Source organism: Phoca vitulina, unplaced genomic scaffold (genome assembly GCF_004348235.1).
Source record: "Phoca vitulina isolate PV1807 unplaced genomic scaffold, GSC_HSeal_1.0 scaffold19, whole genome shotgun sequence".
Taxonomy (NCBI): domain Eukaryota; kingdom Metazoa; phylum Chordata; class Mammalia; order Carnivora; family Phocidae; genus Phoca; species Phoca vitulina.
Genome location: NW_022589722.1, coordinates 18,012,084 through 18,028,944, shown reverse-complemented (window position 1 = coordinate 18,028,944; position 16,861 = coordinate 18,012,084). Strand labels below are relative to the sequence as shown.

At 41.4% G+C, this 16,861-nt stretch overlaps 1 protein-coding gene across 2 annotated transcripts in view; it reads left to right on the top strand.

The window, feature by feature from the left end:
- The window catches only part of ALDH1L2 (aldehyde dehydrogenase 1 family member L2), a 60,711-nt gene extending 48,440 nt beyond the window's left edge, over window positions 1-12,271 (top strand). For both annotated transcript variants that reach the window (XM_032416439.1, XM_032416438.1), the window contains 6 exons: window positions 118-217; window positions 849-947; window positions 3,243-3,408; window positions 5,131-5,236; window positions 8,181-8,380; window positions 10,265-12,271. In XM_032416439.1, coding sequence (XP_032272330.1) covers window positions 118-217; window positions 849-947; window positions 3,243-3,408; window positions 5,131-5,236; window positions 8,181-8,380; window positions 10,265-10,320 — 727 coding nt within the window. In that variant the 3' untranslated portion in view covers window positions 10,321-12,271. The remainder of the gene's footprint in view (window positions 1-117; window positions 218-848; window positions 948-3,242; window positions 3,409-5,130; window positions 5,237-8,180; window positions 8,381-10,264) is intronic.
- The last annotated feature ends 4,590 nt before the right edge of the window (window positions 12,272-16,861 follow it).

Sequence of the window (16,861 nt, the reverse complement as noted above, 5' to 3'; positions counted from 1 at the left end):
TCTTTGAATACCTTTCTTAATATTTCTGAGGTTCGATTATGTTTTCCATGCTCAGTGGTAACTTATAGCTAAAAAGGTGAGACAGAGGATGCTCATTTCCCATTTATTTTCTTCTAGCTGTGCTGTGAGCAACTTGAAGAAAGTTTCCCTTGAACTTGGTGGCAAATCCCCACTTATAATATTCAATGACTGTGAGCTTGACAAGGCCGTGAGAATGGTAAGAGGGGGTCAAATCCCACCAAATAGGTGCCTGCTTCTAAAACGCATCTCATCTCCCTTTTTATCAGAAATCTCAACATAAGATTTGGTTTTGTCTGGTCATAAACAGAAACTGTTCTCTTGATGCTTAGATTTTGGGAATGCCCAAAGCACTTAATTTTAAAAATAATATCTTTATAATTTGGATCATTAAGGTGTTTTTAAAACTTGAGGGACAGGAGAATCTTTCTAAACGTTCATGATTTACACAAACTGATGTCAAGATTTTAAAAGCAAAATTTGGTATACCAGTATTACGTTTTGTATGTAATACAAAATGTATAGAACAATGCAGATTTTCTTACAACATAAAATTTGTCCTCAGTGGTGTGTCCTTATGGTTACCCACATTTTTTTAAAAGTGCTCCTGGACCAAAAAGGGTAAAAGAGAAACAAAATCCCTAAAATCACGCTAGATCAAAATTCTAAGTATCTCTAAGCAATTCTCCTCACTAGCTATAGACCAAGGCATTGCGTTTTTCTATGATTTCTCTGTTTGTCTGCTGTCTTCCAATAACATCTAATTCTCGGTGTGTGTGATGTTATGACAATCCAAAGTACTGTTAATATTTTCTCTTCTGCTGCTGAAGGGCATGGGGGCAGTATTTTTCAACAAAGGAGAGAATTGCATTGCAGCTGGACGGTTGTTTGTAGAAGAATCCATCCACGATGAATTTGTGACGAGAGTGGTAAGACATCTTCATATTTGCTCTAGGAGTTGTATAGAAACTGCTTTTACCTGAAAAGGACTTCTGACATTATTGATGAATTTTTAGGTGTCATATTAGTACTATGATATATATATATATTTATAAATATTTATATATTTGTATGTATTTATATTTTAAACAACATAGTCCTTATCTTTTAGAGCTACTTTCTGACATATTTACAGAGGACATTATAAAATGTCTAGGCTTTGCTTCAGAATAACCCAGGAGGAGGGGCACCTGGGTGGCTCAGTCATTAAGCGTCTGCCTTCGGCTCAGGTCATGATCCCAGGGTCCTGGGATCGAGTCCCGCATCGGGCTCCCTGCTCAGCAGGAAGCCTGTTTCTCCCTCTCCCACTCCCCCTGCTTGTGTTCCCTCTCTTGCTGTGTCTCTCTCTGTCAAATAAATAAATAAAATCTTTAAAAAAAAATAAAAAAAAATAACCCAGGAGGGGAGGAAGTAAGCAGGGGAATAAATTTGCCATGAGTTGGTAATTGTTGAAGCTGGGTGATGAGTATATGGCATTTCATTATATCATCTACTTTTATAGGTATTCATAATTTTTCATAGTAAAAATATATAGGTCTCTATAAAAAACAAAACCAAACCTTAAGAGCTTTTATTACCTATACCTTGCTCTGCATTTATAGCAAATTATATCCTTGACACTTGTGGGAGATATACTCCTAGATTTTTGTAAATTCCTGACTTGACTAAGAGATATACAACTAGATCCTTGCAAATCCTCAATACACAGTTAGTAGGACAGAATATCATTTCCTCCACTAACATAGATAGATATATAGATGATTGATAGATAGATAGATAGATAGATAGATAATAGATAAATAGATAGATAGATATGCATACACACACATGCATACTCACCCCCTATAGATTGGTCATGATTCTATAAACATGAGACCAAAAGCCATTTATAGAACTATTAATGGGGTGCCTGGGTGGCTCAGTCGTTAAGCATCTGCCTTCGGCTCAGGTCATGATCCCAGGGTCCTGGGATCGAGCCCCGCATCGGGCTCCCTGCTCCACGGGAAGCCTGCTTCTCCCTCTCCCACTCCCCCTGCTTGTGTTCCCTCTCTCGCTGTGTCTCTTTCTGTCAAATAAATAAATAAAATCTTTTAAAAATTTTTAAAAAAAGAACTATTAAGATGAATTCTGTGGCTAGAATAAACTATAATAAACTATGGCATTATTATGGTAACACTAATCACGGATTTGTTTATATTTGAAAAACCAGCACCCAGCTTCTTTTTTTCAGAGTCAGTCCCCCACTCCCCATTCCCAAGAAGCAAAGGCATTCTTTCTTTGTGAGAATGGAAAACACGGGAGACATATGGAGGGGCAGATGGTGGGCGGTGACTACCTCCTGAACATCCCTCTAATTCAATTTTGTGCTTCAGTAAAATACAAGTTACAGGGCTTTCACAACTTCAATGTGTGGACATTTCAAATACTGGGACCAGAAATGTCAAGAGTCGACCTTATCAGTCCATCAGTAAACATGTCTTGCACAGATGCAATTGGTATTCATTCACTCATTCAGCAGCTATTTCTTGAGCACTTACTGAGGGATTCTTGCCTGGCCCAAATTCAAATTCATGGGCCTGCTGGGTCATGGTAACTCTCATTCTTTCTTCTTATTAGAATTGGACTTAGCATTAGAAAATGCACAAGTAGATTAAGGTAAGTGAGGTGCACAGGGACCACCACAGAGAGATGTCAATGATGAACATTGCACAATAAAGATGGCTTTTCATCAGAACATTCTAGCAATTCCTCTGGTATGGCTATGCCATGAACATTTCACAAGGGCAGGCTGCTACATCTGGGGAGAGAAAAAAATAACCATGGGGCCATTTTAGAAATTCTTCTGCCCTGAAGAGCACAAGGGTGCTGTATTAACAAAAATTCCAGAACATCAGGTTTGCTATATTAATGGATTAACACTCAGGATAATTTGAATGTAGCATTGTAGCTTACGGTCTGTTAGAACTCAGTGGTTAACAGTGGGCTTTCAAGTCAGGAAGACTCTACTGTCTTTAGTGGTTGTCACTAAACCTGTTGAAGCCTCAGTTTCTCCGTCTGTAAGATGGAAATAATAAATACCCACCTCCAGTGCTTCTGTGAAGATTAAAAGACAACACATCTCTTGACAGCTTAGTAAGACACCCACCACACGGTAGAAGCTAGCCGAGGGTATCCGTTACTATTATTAACAGTCAATTGTGTTTTGTGAACCGGGTGACAAACAGGTGGAAGAAATTAAAAAGATGAAAATTGGTGATCCACTTGACAGATCTACCGATCATGGGCCCCAAAATCATCAGGCCCATCTGGAAAAGCTTCTGCAATACTGTGAAGCTGGAGTTAAAGAGGGGGCCACCTTGGTGTATGGGGGAAGACAAGTGCACAGGCCAGGTAAGATCACCTCCACAGCCCAACACTGGCTTCTGAAGGTGGAATGGATGGTAACAGTTTTCACTGCAGCTCCATCTTGCCTCAAAAGTAAAGAGTAGCATTTATGTTATGATCACAGGAATTCTTTTCTGGATACTGCTTGGCCTCTTATACGCTGGGGTACCTTGGACATGACAATTTGTCTGAGCCTCAGTTTCCTCCTGTGTAACGTGGGATGAGATGTGTGCACCCTGCTTTACAAGGCTGTGGAAATCAAATCACAAAATGGATGTGACAGGCCCTTGGTGGTCTGGTAAACAGGTGTAATGGACAACTATGTCATTCTGGTGCTGGTGACCTTGATTCCTGGAGCTGTGAGATTTAATCTTAGCTAGGGTAGCCTGGGAAGGATTTATTCCTATTGTCTAAAGCCATACCTGTCACTGAAATATGGGAATGGCTACATGTCATGATACCCCAAAGGAGAAAAAGACAAACAACAACTTCAAAACCCCATTTTTCACTGCTCTAGGGGGATTGTGCTCTAACACCTTACTCTGAAAATTGATAATTAGAAGGGGAAACTTTAACACGTAGCTGTGTTTCTTATATGAACTGAATTTCTGGGTAAACTGAGTAGCTGATAAAGGAGATTTTTTTTAACAGAAGAATTTCTGCTAATTAATGTAGAAAAAATGATGGAATAGAAAAATCACCACTCCGTACCCGTAATTGAATGAAATGGTTGATTTAGGCAGTTATCATCAAGGGAGGCTAAAGTGATCGGGAGAGAGGTTGATGGGGAGCTGAGAATGTGCAAGGTACCAAAGTTTTTCCGCCGAGATCGCTTGCCGGTCTCTTGGAGAAAAACAGTTTTACGACAGAGAAGGGGAGTTGTCACCTCTTGGAACCACACTGGTCAGCCTAAGCAACAGGAAAGCAGGGACAGCTGGGTATGATGTGTCTCTCAAGGGATGCAAGGTGTAACACATGGCATATCTCTGCAGTAGTCTCGCCAAAAATGTTTAACCTGAATCCAACTGTGTCTTGAGGTCAAACTTCCCATTTACGAGAAATAAAGGGGATAGACGAACACATTGAATGTCATCCCAAGGAAACAAAGACAAATCTAAATGCAACGTACTCTGCAGGACAACTGACTCAGTCTGTTTCACAAGTCAGCGGCATGAAAAATTAGGGGTGAAATGTTCCAGATGAAAGGACCCTTAAGAGATCTAACAAGTGAATGCAATGTGTAGAATTTATTGGAAGCCTGAACCAACCAAATCAATTGAGAAAAAAATGGAAATATAAGTCATGAAGAAGGAATTAGGACTAATTTTGTTAGATGTGATAACATATCGTGGTAGGTAAGAAAATGCCTTATTTTTTTACAGATTTGTACTGAAATATGTGGAGGTGAAAGTTATAACCTCTGGAATTCGCTTTCAATTATTTCAGCAAGGAAAAAAATGAATCAAAAATAGCAAAATATGAGTAGATATTTATTTTTCGATTCATGATACTACTTTCTATTCTTTGACATATGTTTCAAATTTTTGTAATAAATAGCTAAAAAAACAAGAATGTAGGAATGCTAATGCCAAATAAGAAAAGGAAAGTCTGCTTGGTTTTATTGACCCAGAAGGGAAGGAAAAAAAATTATGATGTAATTAAATGAGAGAACTATTAATTAAAAATTAATTACCCTATAACTGATGATCTTTTCTGTTTTTCAAACAGGCTTTTTTATGGAACCAACTGTTTTCACAGATGTGGAAGACCACATGTATCTTGCCAAAGAGGAATCATTTGGTCCTATTATGGTCATTTCTAAGTTCCAAAACGGGTATGTTCTTCAGGTACAATTTAACAGGTTTTGACTAGATAAGTGTTTTTTTCTTCTGCCATTGTGCTCTATACAGACCATAAAAATCAATGAACATGTAATGCTCAATTATATAACAATAATTGACTTCAATAATTAGAAGAGAAGGGGCGCCTGGGTGGCTCAGTCGTTAAGCGTCTGCCTTCGGCTCAGGTCATGATCCCAGGGTCCTGGGATCGAGCCCCACATCGGGCTCCCTGCTCCGTGGGAATCCTGCTTCTCCCTCTCCCATTTCCCCTGCTTGTATTCCCTCTCTCGCTGTGTCTCTGTCAAATAAATAAATAAAATCTTTAAAAATAATAATAATAATAATTAGAAGAGAAGCCTAACCAGTGTAGATTGTTATGTATTTTTGCTTCTTAGCTTAAATTAATGGCTGATAGTATGGAATTATAGCTGACTAAATTTAGTTTTTGTATAACCAACACTTGAAATGTCTCTCAAACAAGATAAATAACTAAGAATAACAAATAAATATTTCCACATTTACATTCCTAGGGAAGGCAGCATCTGTGAAATGTGATTTTCCCAAGAAAAGAGTGTTGCCTTCATAGGGGATTATGCCCCCGAAAGCCTAATACTCAACTTTTTATAAAATGCCCACAATCACCATATAATCAACTATCCATGATGGTTCATCATAGTGCAGGCAACTTTCCAAGGTATTTAGCATATCAGAGAGTGTCATATGGTAACTGAGCTCATACAAGAATATTTAATACAATGGACTCTCATGGTATACTGGGCAAAATTCTTCAGAATTCTGGTTTGAATTTTCCTTCAACCAATGAGAAGGTGGAAAAAGCCAGAACACAGAGTTCAGAGGACTTCTTGGTCTTTGATAGACATATTGTAAGACATATGTGGGGACACTAAGCTATAGTGAGCAACTTTTGACACACTGATCCAAGGATGCCCTATTAACCTTCTTTTCCTCATGAAATCCCCCCATAGGATAGTCTTTTTGTTAAACATGCAGATTTTATTTTTTAGGAGATTTTATTTATTTATTTGAGAGAGAAAGAGAACACAAGCAGGGAGGAGGGGCAGAGGGAGAGGGAGCAGACCCCCCCCACCCCCGAACAGGGAGCCTGATGCAGGGCTCGATCCCAGGACCCTGGGATCACAACCTGAGCCAGAAGCAGAAGCTTAACTGACTGAGCCACCCAGGGTCCCCAAACATGCAGATTTTAGAAGCCAGGTTTGGGGGATATCAACCAAGATAAGTCACAGTTCCTGTCTTTGAGGAACTTACCAGCTAATAAGGGAGACAGACGAGGAGATGGGCAATTAACCACAGAGGGCCAAAGGCAGCCAAAGGCAGTGGGTAGAGTCTGCCCAGCATTCTGCCGCTGCACCTGATTATCTCTATGGGTTTGGGCCGGTCCGAGCCTTGGTTTTTTTATTTGTGAAATTGGGTGATTAATAGCATCTATCCTTTTGTGTCATTCTAAGGATTAAGTAAGTCATGTTTGCTAACAGTTCTGTTGCCATTGCTATGCTTGTTTTTCTCCTAGAAGTCGGCAAGGTGTCCTATGAAGCTGTGTCATCTCAGTAGTCCCCAACAAGTAATGGCATAAAGCCATCTTTCTACCTTAAGCTAGTCAATAAATATTTGGGTCTCTAGCATGTGCAGTGCATCAAGAAGCATGAGAGTTTTAGCAGAGCCTCAATTCACTCTAGGTTCAGTTCCAAATTTCTTGTGCGAGCTTCAAATTGTGTATAGTCAGGATCACTCTGGAAAATCCCTTCAGAGGCCACCACGTTGAAGCCTGTGCTGTCTCTCAAAAAAAAAAAAAATTCAGCACGATTAATTTTTCCTCCCGTTTGGGGACAGATCCTGTTTCTTTGCCAGAGCGCCAGATGAAATACTTGGCTTGCATTCCCTGGCCATGCTGTAGAGCAAACCTGCAGTTTTAAACATTAGGATGACACTCATAAAGATGAGATACTCTTACCATGACAGACACATTGGAACTGGACCCGACCGAGAGATGAACAGGGTCACGTCTCCACTTACTTGTGAGTGCAAACATACTGAGTCAAAAGGCAGGGAAATCGTGATTGAAGGGATAATTTGTATTTCCTTTTATTGAATTGTATTAATTGAATTCACTCTCATGGGATGATCTAACACCATGGTATAAAGAAGAATAAGAGGTCATCCCTGCCCTTTGGGCACTTCCAGTGTTGTTGGGAGGCGAAACACAAATACACAAAGAGTTAAACCAAAATACTGAGTTTGGAGGAATATGTGCTCCCTGATTGTGACTGACTTTTATTGAGATTTGTACTGTGTTCCAGGCACTATTAGCTCATTTAATCCTCACGACAACAAGAAAGGTCCTTTTATTATTACTGCTATGTTTTGCAATAAACAAAGGCATGTGGAGATGAAGCTATTTGCCCAAGGTCACCCAGGCAGCCTGGCTGCTGAGCCCTCTCACTGAACCACTACACCCTACTGCCTTCCCCGTGACACTGGTGGGAGCTGGGAAGGCTTTAGGGCGAGGTACTGAATGAATGAGCCTGGAACTGTATGCAAAATCTGGAGAGATGGAAGGAAAGTGGGGGGTGCTCTGAGAATACATCTAGAAGTGGGACTCAAGGGAGGGGGGAGGAGGTGAGAAGTCATGAAGGAGAACCAAGAAGAAAATGGAAAAGATGACTTCAGATTTTAAAAGCTGTTGCATGATATACATGAAAAATATAATACTAGAGCTACAATAGCTCATTGGGAGTTTCTTTTGGTGTAAGCCTGGAATATTTCATTCATGAACATTTAAGCAAGTTTTCAGTAGTGTTTTTCTGTTTCTAGCATGCAGGGGGGAAATATTAGAACATAAAATGCAAATGATTTGCTTTACATTCAATGAAGTTTTGTCTTCCTAAAAACATCTTGTAGGGACATCGATGGAGTGTTGCAGCGAGCAAATAATACAGAGTACGGTCTGGCCTCGGGGGTTTTTACAAGAGACATAAGTAAAGCCATGTATGTGAGCGAAAAACTAGAAGCAGGAACTGTTTTTGTTAACACGTACAACAAGACGGATGTGGCAGCCCCTTTCGGGGGAGTGAAACAGTCTGGCTTTGGGAAAGACTTAGGTATGCTCTGCTTTTCTCCTCCATGTTCCCTTTGTTTGCCTGTCACAGGGAAGTCTGTTTGATGTTTCCTGCAGCACTCCTGTCTTGTTTCGAAGGACATTTCCTAAACGGCAGTTGGATCTGGGTTTATATGGGTACTAACTCTGTTTTAATGTTAAACATTTTTAGTTAACGTACATACAGAAAAGTACCCAAATTGCATGGAAAAGTGTTTTTCAAAGAACAAGATTAATGTTGAAAGGAAGAAGAAACACTGGCAATATCTGTTAGCTAAAATATGCTTGTTTTTTTTTTTACCTGACATTCAGCACACACTTGGTTTAGTTTTCGTGGGACTAAGTGAAACCAACAAAGGGAAATGGGTGGAGGGCAATACGGAGCTAGTTCCAAGAAGAAATCCTGTCTGTAAGCTGCCTGGCAGTCTTTCAGAATCAATAGTGCAATTGGCAGGGTTTTCTGGAAGTCTGGGAACTCAGATTTAGAATAGCAGAAAATCCAAAAGGTAATTAATTCTTTGTGGGTAGTGACACTATCACATTTCAAGTAACAGCTTACTTTGAACACTATGAACCAGATCTTCTGCTAACTACTTTACCTGTAACAGCACAAGCAGTCCTCACAATAGCCCTGGGAGGGAAGTGCTATTATTATCCTTATTTTGTAAATGGGGAAATTGAGGCTCAGAGAGGATGGGTAACTTGCCCAAAGTTACACAGCAGGTCACTGCTTGGAAAGAGAATTCCAAGCCAGGCAGTCTGGCTGCCAAGCCCATGTTCTTACTCCCCACAGCCAGTCTGGCTTGTTGTTTCAAAAATGGAAATATTCGTGATTTATTGATTTATTAGTCCACTAATATTAAGTTTGGTTAATGTGGGGTATTTTTACATTTTCTCTTTCCTGGTGACTTTTGGTAATGTATTTGCAGCAATAAAAGTAGCTCTCTTTTTAAATTCCATTGAGTTGAAGATAAATGGTGTTTATTGTAAAACAATAGAATTTGCCTAAATGGTTTCTTTCTCTCCCAATTTTAAACTCCCTAAGCCCAGGGGTTCCCCAGCCTTAGCCGCGCATTGGATTAGAGTCACCTGGGAGCTTTAAAAAGTACAAAGATGTTGATTTAATTGGTCTGGGGTGTGACCTGGGATCAGGAGTTTTAAAAGCTTCCCAGGGCAATTCTCCATTAAGGTTAAGAACCCTTGTTTTAGCTCAACTTCTAGGATCATATATTCATTAGTTGTCCCTGTGGTATTTGTGCCCTTTCACTGCGATAGAAATCGATGATTTGTACAAGCTTAAAATAGAATAGAAACAGAAAGGCAAACCTACTGATCTTCTAGCCTGGATATACTCTTCTCTATACTATATAAGTCAGGAAAACGACATTATCTTTAAAATAAGATTACACCAAAGGGTCTCAAACTTTCTTTCTTCTGCTCAATTCTGCTTCATTTAATATAATCCTAAGGACATTATGTTGGTCACTTCTGTTCAGCCTAAATGGGCAAAGGATAGTGATGAAGAGCTTGTTGTCAGGCAGGGAAATAAGGGAGCAAGTTTTCTGGTGGAGACTGACCAAGTCAGCACTGTTCCTCAGAAGACCTGATTGGTGGTCTAAGCCCTTACTCCTCGAAGTGTGGTCTGTGGACCACGAGCATCCACATCATCGGGGGATGGTCACAAATGCAGAATCTCAGGGCCTTCACTGGATTTAATCAGAATCTGCAGTTTCCCAAGGTCTTCGGATGACTCACATGAACTTTACCATTTGGGAAGCCCTGGCTTCGGCCACATTCCAGTTGATTAGTGACCTATACACCTACATCTGTATCCAGAGTCTGGTGACATTGCATTCACTGGTCCATGAACTGTTTTTCTGTTCCCTAGGGGAGGAAGCTCTAAACGAGTACCTCAAAACCAAGACGGTGACGCTGGAATACTAGGGCAGGGCCATCATCGGGAACCCTCGGCAGACAACACCACTCCTGATCCCTCAACACACTTCAGAAGCCTGGGTGTGCTGAGGGAAAAGGTACCAGCCACGAGCCAAAAAACGCACACATGGACCATAAAGAGGGTCAAGACCACATGTCCAAGCATTTACACCTGTGCCTGAATATTTTCTGATACACCTTTTATACCTTAAAATGATTTGTCATTGTTGGGGTTTGACTATGTTGTATATCCCACGTGTTTCTAAGTTTAAGGCATTATATCCCACGTGTTTCTAAACCGCCAAGTGGCTTTTCCTCCCCACCAAGACTAATCTAACCATTGTTGTTCCTCTTGAAAAGTGTCCGTATCAGGCAGTTATAATACACAAGGTGCATTTGGGGGAAACTTTGTATCATATGTGCAGGTTTTAACCTCTGAACTATACCTATGGGGCTATTAAAAAGATTTTCTATAATTTTGCTCTCAAGGAACAGTATATCTTATAAAGAATGTGAAGCAAATTCCCTTTTTTTTTCATATTTGGAAATAAGATACATCTTTGTGCCTTTTGATGTTCTACTTTTCAACCCACTGTGATGGACAACCAATCCAAAACAGTGCTTGAGTACTTACTAGGTATGGGGTACTATGTAATGTTCTGAGGAATAGACAGAATTTAATGACATCATCTCTGGCCCCACATAGCTTAAATTCTAATAAATGGCTTTTAAGAAGTTAATTCTACAGTATGATATAGAGTGTAAATAGCCTTTGGAGGCTGGTCTTGTTCTTATCATACCATCTTGCCATGTGACTTGGGGAAACTTGCTCAACTTCTCCCAACCTCGGTTTCCTTATCTGTCAAATGGGGATAGTAATGCCTTTCTCAGGTGCTTTATTCTGAGGATTCAATGCAATAATATAAGTAAGTACCTTGCATTGTGCTATGTTCGTGGTACTCAAGAAAAAATTAACTTTGTTTCCCCATCACTATTTTAAAAATATATTGTGATAAACTAACTAGATGACTTAATTTCCCTACGATCCTTTTCAGGAGTCATTGGTTCCTATACTCCACTGTTCTGACATGGTGCTTGAAGCAGCAGCACTAGAAAATGCCATATAATGAAAAATGGCAATGGTGCGAGGAAAAGGATTGCTTTTCTTTCCGCAGCTCATTTGTTATTCATTGAACATCTCATTTTCCACTTTTCTACCTACCGGATCTGCTGTATGACCACTGGTTGGGTGATCTTGGGCAAGTTAGTTACCTACTATCTCAGAGCCTGGGTATCTATAAAATGGGGATAAAGTCCCTATCTCATTAGGTGTGGGAAGGATTCAATGGGATGATATGCATAATGCACCTGACAAGCTGTTTGGACCATAGTCTGCACCCAAGAAATGGGAATTCATACAATCCATGCAGGACTCACAAAATTGACTGTTGTCAGACCAAAAATAGTTGAGTAAATTATTACCATCCACATGTGACGAGAAGGTGAGTTCCTGAATTGCAGTGTTATTGGAGGATGGTCTGAGCAATGAACTTCTATTACTCCTCTTTTAAAGGAAAATTTCAGTAAACACTCCTATCTCTGACTTTGGAGAAGCCCTTAGGGAACACCGGGTACTTTGCAGACTCAGCAGCTTATCATAAAGGGAACCAATTAACAAACAACAACCAAATCAGAGGCAGAAAACATCCAAAAGGAAGAATACCAGGTGTAATCCCAGCGTGATCAATAGAGCGTATTTTGCCTGTAAGCAGTAGCTCATTTAATATACAATAGCTCACTTACCATCACAGCTGGGTACAGATGAAATTCTAAATTGGAATGAATATTCTCTGAGTCCAAATTGATGGCATATTTGAATTAAATGACAAAGGCCTTATGATAAAGGAACCACTTTTAAATGCAGCGTTTGAACTGATTTCATGTGAACTAAAATATCATTTTACCAAATATTATTTTAAAAGATTTTATTTATTTATTTGACAGAGAGAGAGAGAGAAAGCGCACAAGCAGGGGGAGGGGCAGAGGGAGAAGCAGGGTCCCTGCTGAGCAGGGAGCCCGATGCAGGGCTCGATCCCAGGACGCTGGGATCATGACCTGAGCCGAAGGCAGACGCTTAACCAACTGAGCCAGCCAGGTGCCCCCAAATATTTTAATGATAGATAAAATGGCAAACAAAACCATGTCTGTTTCTTCTGGCCTCATTTTACCCTCTACTACGTATCTCAGTAGCAGTGTTTTTCATCTTCTTTGGGCCACACTCCTCTCTGAGAATCTGCTAAAAGCTGTGGAGCCCCTCTGTGCCATTTCTACCCGAATTCCCATACACATACCTAATTCTGCAAGTATCTTTAAGGGGTTCGCAGATCTCCTAAAGCCCATGCTTGGAGATTAACAACTCCTTCTTCCATAGCAAGTTCTAAAGTTCCTACTGGCTTGAGTCTCTTATCTGACTGCTGATCAGAATCCAAGGCTCCATGGAATTCACAAAATGACCAGTGAATTTTTTTTTTTTAAAGATTTTCTTTATTTATTTGACACAGAGAGAGACAGCGAGAGAGGGAACACAAGCAGGGGCAGTGGGAGAGGGAGAAGCAGGCTTCCTGCAGAGCAGGGAGCCCGATGCGGGGCTCGATCCCAGGACCCTGGGAACATGACCTGAGCCGAAGGCAGATACTCAACGACTGAGCCACCCAGGCGCCCCATGACCAGTGAATTTGAATTGGAACATAATGATCCACAGCCTACCAGGTGATTTAATTAACACCGGGAATAATTAGGTTATCACTATTCTGGGTTCCTGACTGGCTCAGGTGGTGGAGCATGCAACTCTTGATCTTGGGGTCCTGAGTTCGAGCCCCATGTTGGGCGTAGAGATTACTTAAGAAAAAAAAATTTTTTTTTTTAAAGATTATCACTATTCTTTCAGATCACAGATTATTTGGCTAAAGAATAAAGTTGTGATCTGATTGTCACCTGCATGGGGAGGTGTGGACACTCCAAGTGGTTCTATGGCCCTTCTCATCCTCTTCCTCTTGCCTTTGCTAAAGCAGTCACCTTTTGCTCAAACACACTTTGTGGCTTCCTACCCCCAGCTCGGTTTGAGGGTCTCTCCTCTATGCTCTCACTTGTCGGGAACACAGTGCTTACCACTTGGTGCTGAAATTATCTGCCTTCCTGGCCAGATATGAGCACCCCTTCTCCACCCCCAGGATTGGCCTTTTTTCAGTCAATAGTAACCACAGCTATCATGTATTGAGGGCCTCTTGTGTGCTGAACACTCTAAAGTAAGAACTTTGTAAATGCTATCTTGTTTAATCTTCACAACGTCTGAGAAAAATGAGTAAGTTGAGGGGCTCTTCTTACTAGCTCCCCGACTACCGAGCCAGCCTCATCGCTGATCCCGGTTACGCACAGGTCTCCCAGCCTGTCTTCCTGATTCTGCCATGTGTGGATCTGTTCAAAGTTTATGTCAGAGGCTGTCACTCCTCTGGCTCAAACCTTCCAATGGCTCCCAATTCGATTAGAATAAAGTCTAGTGTACTTACTGGGGTCTACAAAGTCCTATCGATCTTGCTTCCTGGCTACCTCTGACTTCATCTCCTATGAATTTCCCCCTTGTTCTGCCTAGCCACTCCAGCTGCCTTGATGCTCCTCAAACAGACGAGCAAACTCTTACCTCAGGGCCTTTGCACTTACTGTTCCTCTTCCCAGTGGCGTGCTGGTAAATATTTACCAAATGGTTCTCTGGGGGAAACGATTCTTGGAGCGATTGCTAACTTCTGTGTATAAATGCTGTCATGAGGGCTGACTGCAAACTAGAGAGCTGCGTGCAATCAGAACACGTGCAAGTCAGTGCCAGCACACCTTTGCCTCTGCCTGCATCTCTTTCCGTACGTACGACCTCCTCGCTGGCTGCCTCACTCCCTTCATGTCTCACCTCCAATCTCATCTCAGTAGAGACGGATTTTCTAGTCCCCGCATTCATACCTCATCTGCCCTGTCACTATTTATTCTTCTTATCCTGCATTATTTTCATAGCATTTATCACAAGCTGGCATATTTATTTATTGTCAGTCTCTCTCCATCAGAATGTAAACTTCATGGACAGGTGCTGCTTTGTTCAGTGCTGCATCTGCAATGCCTAGTGCGTACAAGGAGCTCAATATTTGCTTTCGAATGAAAGCGGTTAAGTAACCTGCCCAAATCACACAGCTGTTAAGTGGCAGAAGAGGCACCCTTGGTAGAGAAGCTGGTGGTCTCAACCAAGCTGGATGGCTTGTACTGCCGATGCCTAAATCAGGACCCGGGTGGTGAACAGAACACACCGCACATCTGTCATTGTCTCCAAGAGCTGTCGTGCCAAATGGCTAGAGACAGGGTGAGAAGCCAAACTGGTTCCCCCCTACCTGCCCTCCAGGAAAGTAAGAGCTGTAGAGGGGAACCTGGGCTGGAGGAGATTCTCAGAAAGGAGACACGGTGGATGGGGTGATTATCATCACTGTTATGCAAATGATACCCAAGTGGATTTTTAAAATAATTCAATAATACCTAATTATGTAAAAATACATAAAATCGGAAGGTAAGATTCAGCTATAAACTCTCCATGCGGAAATAACCACAGACATTTGAGATTGTTCCAAACTTTCCTATGAATATATATTTTACAGAATTACTAGGATACTGTACATAACTTTATTACCTGCTTTTTGCAGTTAACAATATACAAGCATCCTTCTGTGTCAATAAACATACTTCTTCATACGTTCAGTGGCTTTAACATGTTCTCTATTGGTGCACATTTACACATATGCCAGACATAACTGGTTTTACTCTTTTAAACTTTGCAATAAATCTTATACAGAAATCTCTGAACAAAGCTGTAAACCAGGATAAATTCCTAGAACCTATAATCTTACTAAGTTTCCCCCCAAATTCTTGCCACCACGGGGCATTATCCCTATAGCATCGTAATACCTCACATTTACTGAGCACTGTTCTAACCACGTGCTGTGTTCCAACTCATTCATTTCTTACCAAAACCCCACGAGGGAGACTGTTACCCCCATTTTGCAGGTGGGGAAACGGAGATAGGTGGCCAGGCCGAGGTCTGGTCCAGACAGCTTTGGGGTCCGTGCTGCTGGCAGAGTAACTGGGGGGCCCACAGTGGCTGGGGGTGGCCGGCTCAGTGACACCGGGCCCCACCACTTACTATTGGGAGGCCTTAGGAAAGGTACTTAGCAGCTCATCTGTGAAGTGGATATAAGCAGAATTACCTCATGAGGTGGTGGTTTTTGTTTTTTTGTTTTTAGCAATTAGGACACTTACTGTGTCACAAAGTCTAGGGATTCCATCTGCAGTTATTTAATGCAGTGACTTCATGGCGCCCCCTGCTTTACTTTGCTGTCCCTTGAGGCGCAGACTTGAGAGTTGGCTCCCTTTATGGCCACTAGACAGGACTCCTGGGAATCCTATCAAGTCATAAAATATTTAACCCTTTCTTCTAAAAGAAGAAAGGAACCACCTCTTGATGTGCCTCCTTTTTAGGAATGAAAAATCCTTTCCTTCCCCAGAGTCTACTAACGAGACTTCGCTTATGCCTTGCTGGGAAAGTTTGTGTCACGTGCTCATTCCCACTCCAATCACTGGCAGGGGTTTCCCATGACTGGGGGCGCGGGGGCAGTCAACCACAAAGATCCCAGCATTCAACTTTTTGGATAAGTCTACCAATCATAATTACCCCATCTTGTTTATATTGGATCGAGAACCAATGACGTTTAAAATGAATTACTTTACTGACATAAAGAGAAAAAGAGTAGTTTAATGACCATTTATTGTACATTTCAACCAAGTGAAAGGCCATCTGCTAGGCACTGAGGGAAATACAAGTGAAAATAAGACTCAGCCTCTCCCCTTGCCTTTCCTACCAGACTAGGGGATACAGGAACAATAATACAAGCTACTTTGTAAGGCAGGTGTTTTTTTTTTATAAGTACCGTATTTATTTATTTATTTATTTATTTATTTATTTTTTTTTTTTTTTAAAGATTTTATTTATTTATTTGAGAGAGAGGATGAGAGGAGAGAGAGAGCACATGAGAGGGGGGAGGGTCAGAGGGAGAAGCAGACTCCCCGCAGAGCAGGGAGCCCGATGCGGGACTCGATCCAGGGACTCCAGGATCATGACCTGAGCCGAAGGCAGTCGCTTAACCAACTGAGCCACCCAGGCGCCCTATAAGTACCGTATTTAATGCACAATTAAAATATTGTGGGAATGGACAGGAGATTCATTCAGAATGAAATTTTTGCTTCAAACACCATTACACATTTTCGGATTTATAACTGTCACAGAGCCACAAAGGATGGGACCCCCACAAGCATGGTCTTAGCAGGAACAGAACCACTGACCAAGGGGCTGCCAGGTATCACACCCCAACACCAGGCAGGGAAAGCACGGGTCAGACTAACCAAAGCACAGTGGTGATTTACTTTCCAGCAGCCTGAAGGGCCAACTGCTGACAAACAAAACAGC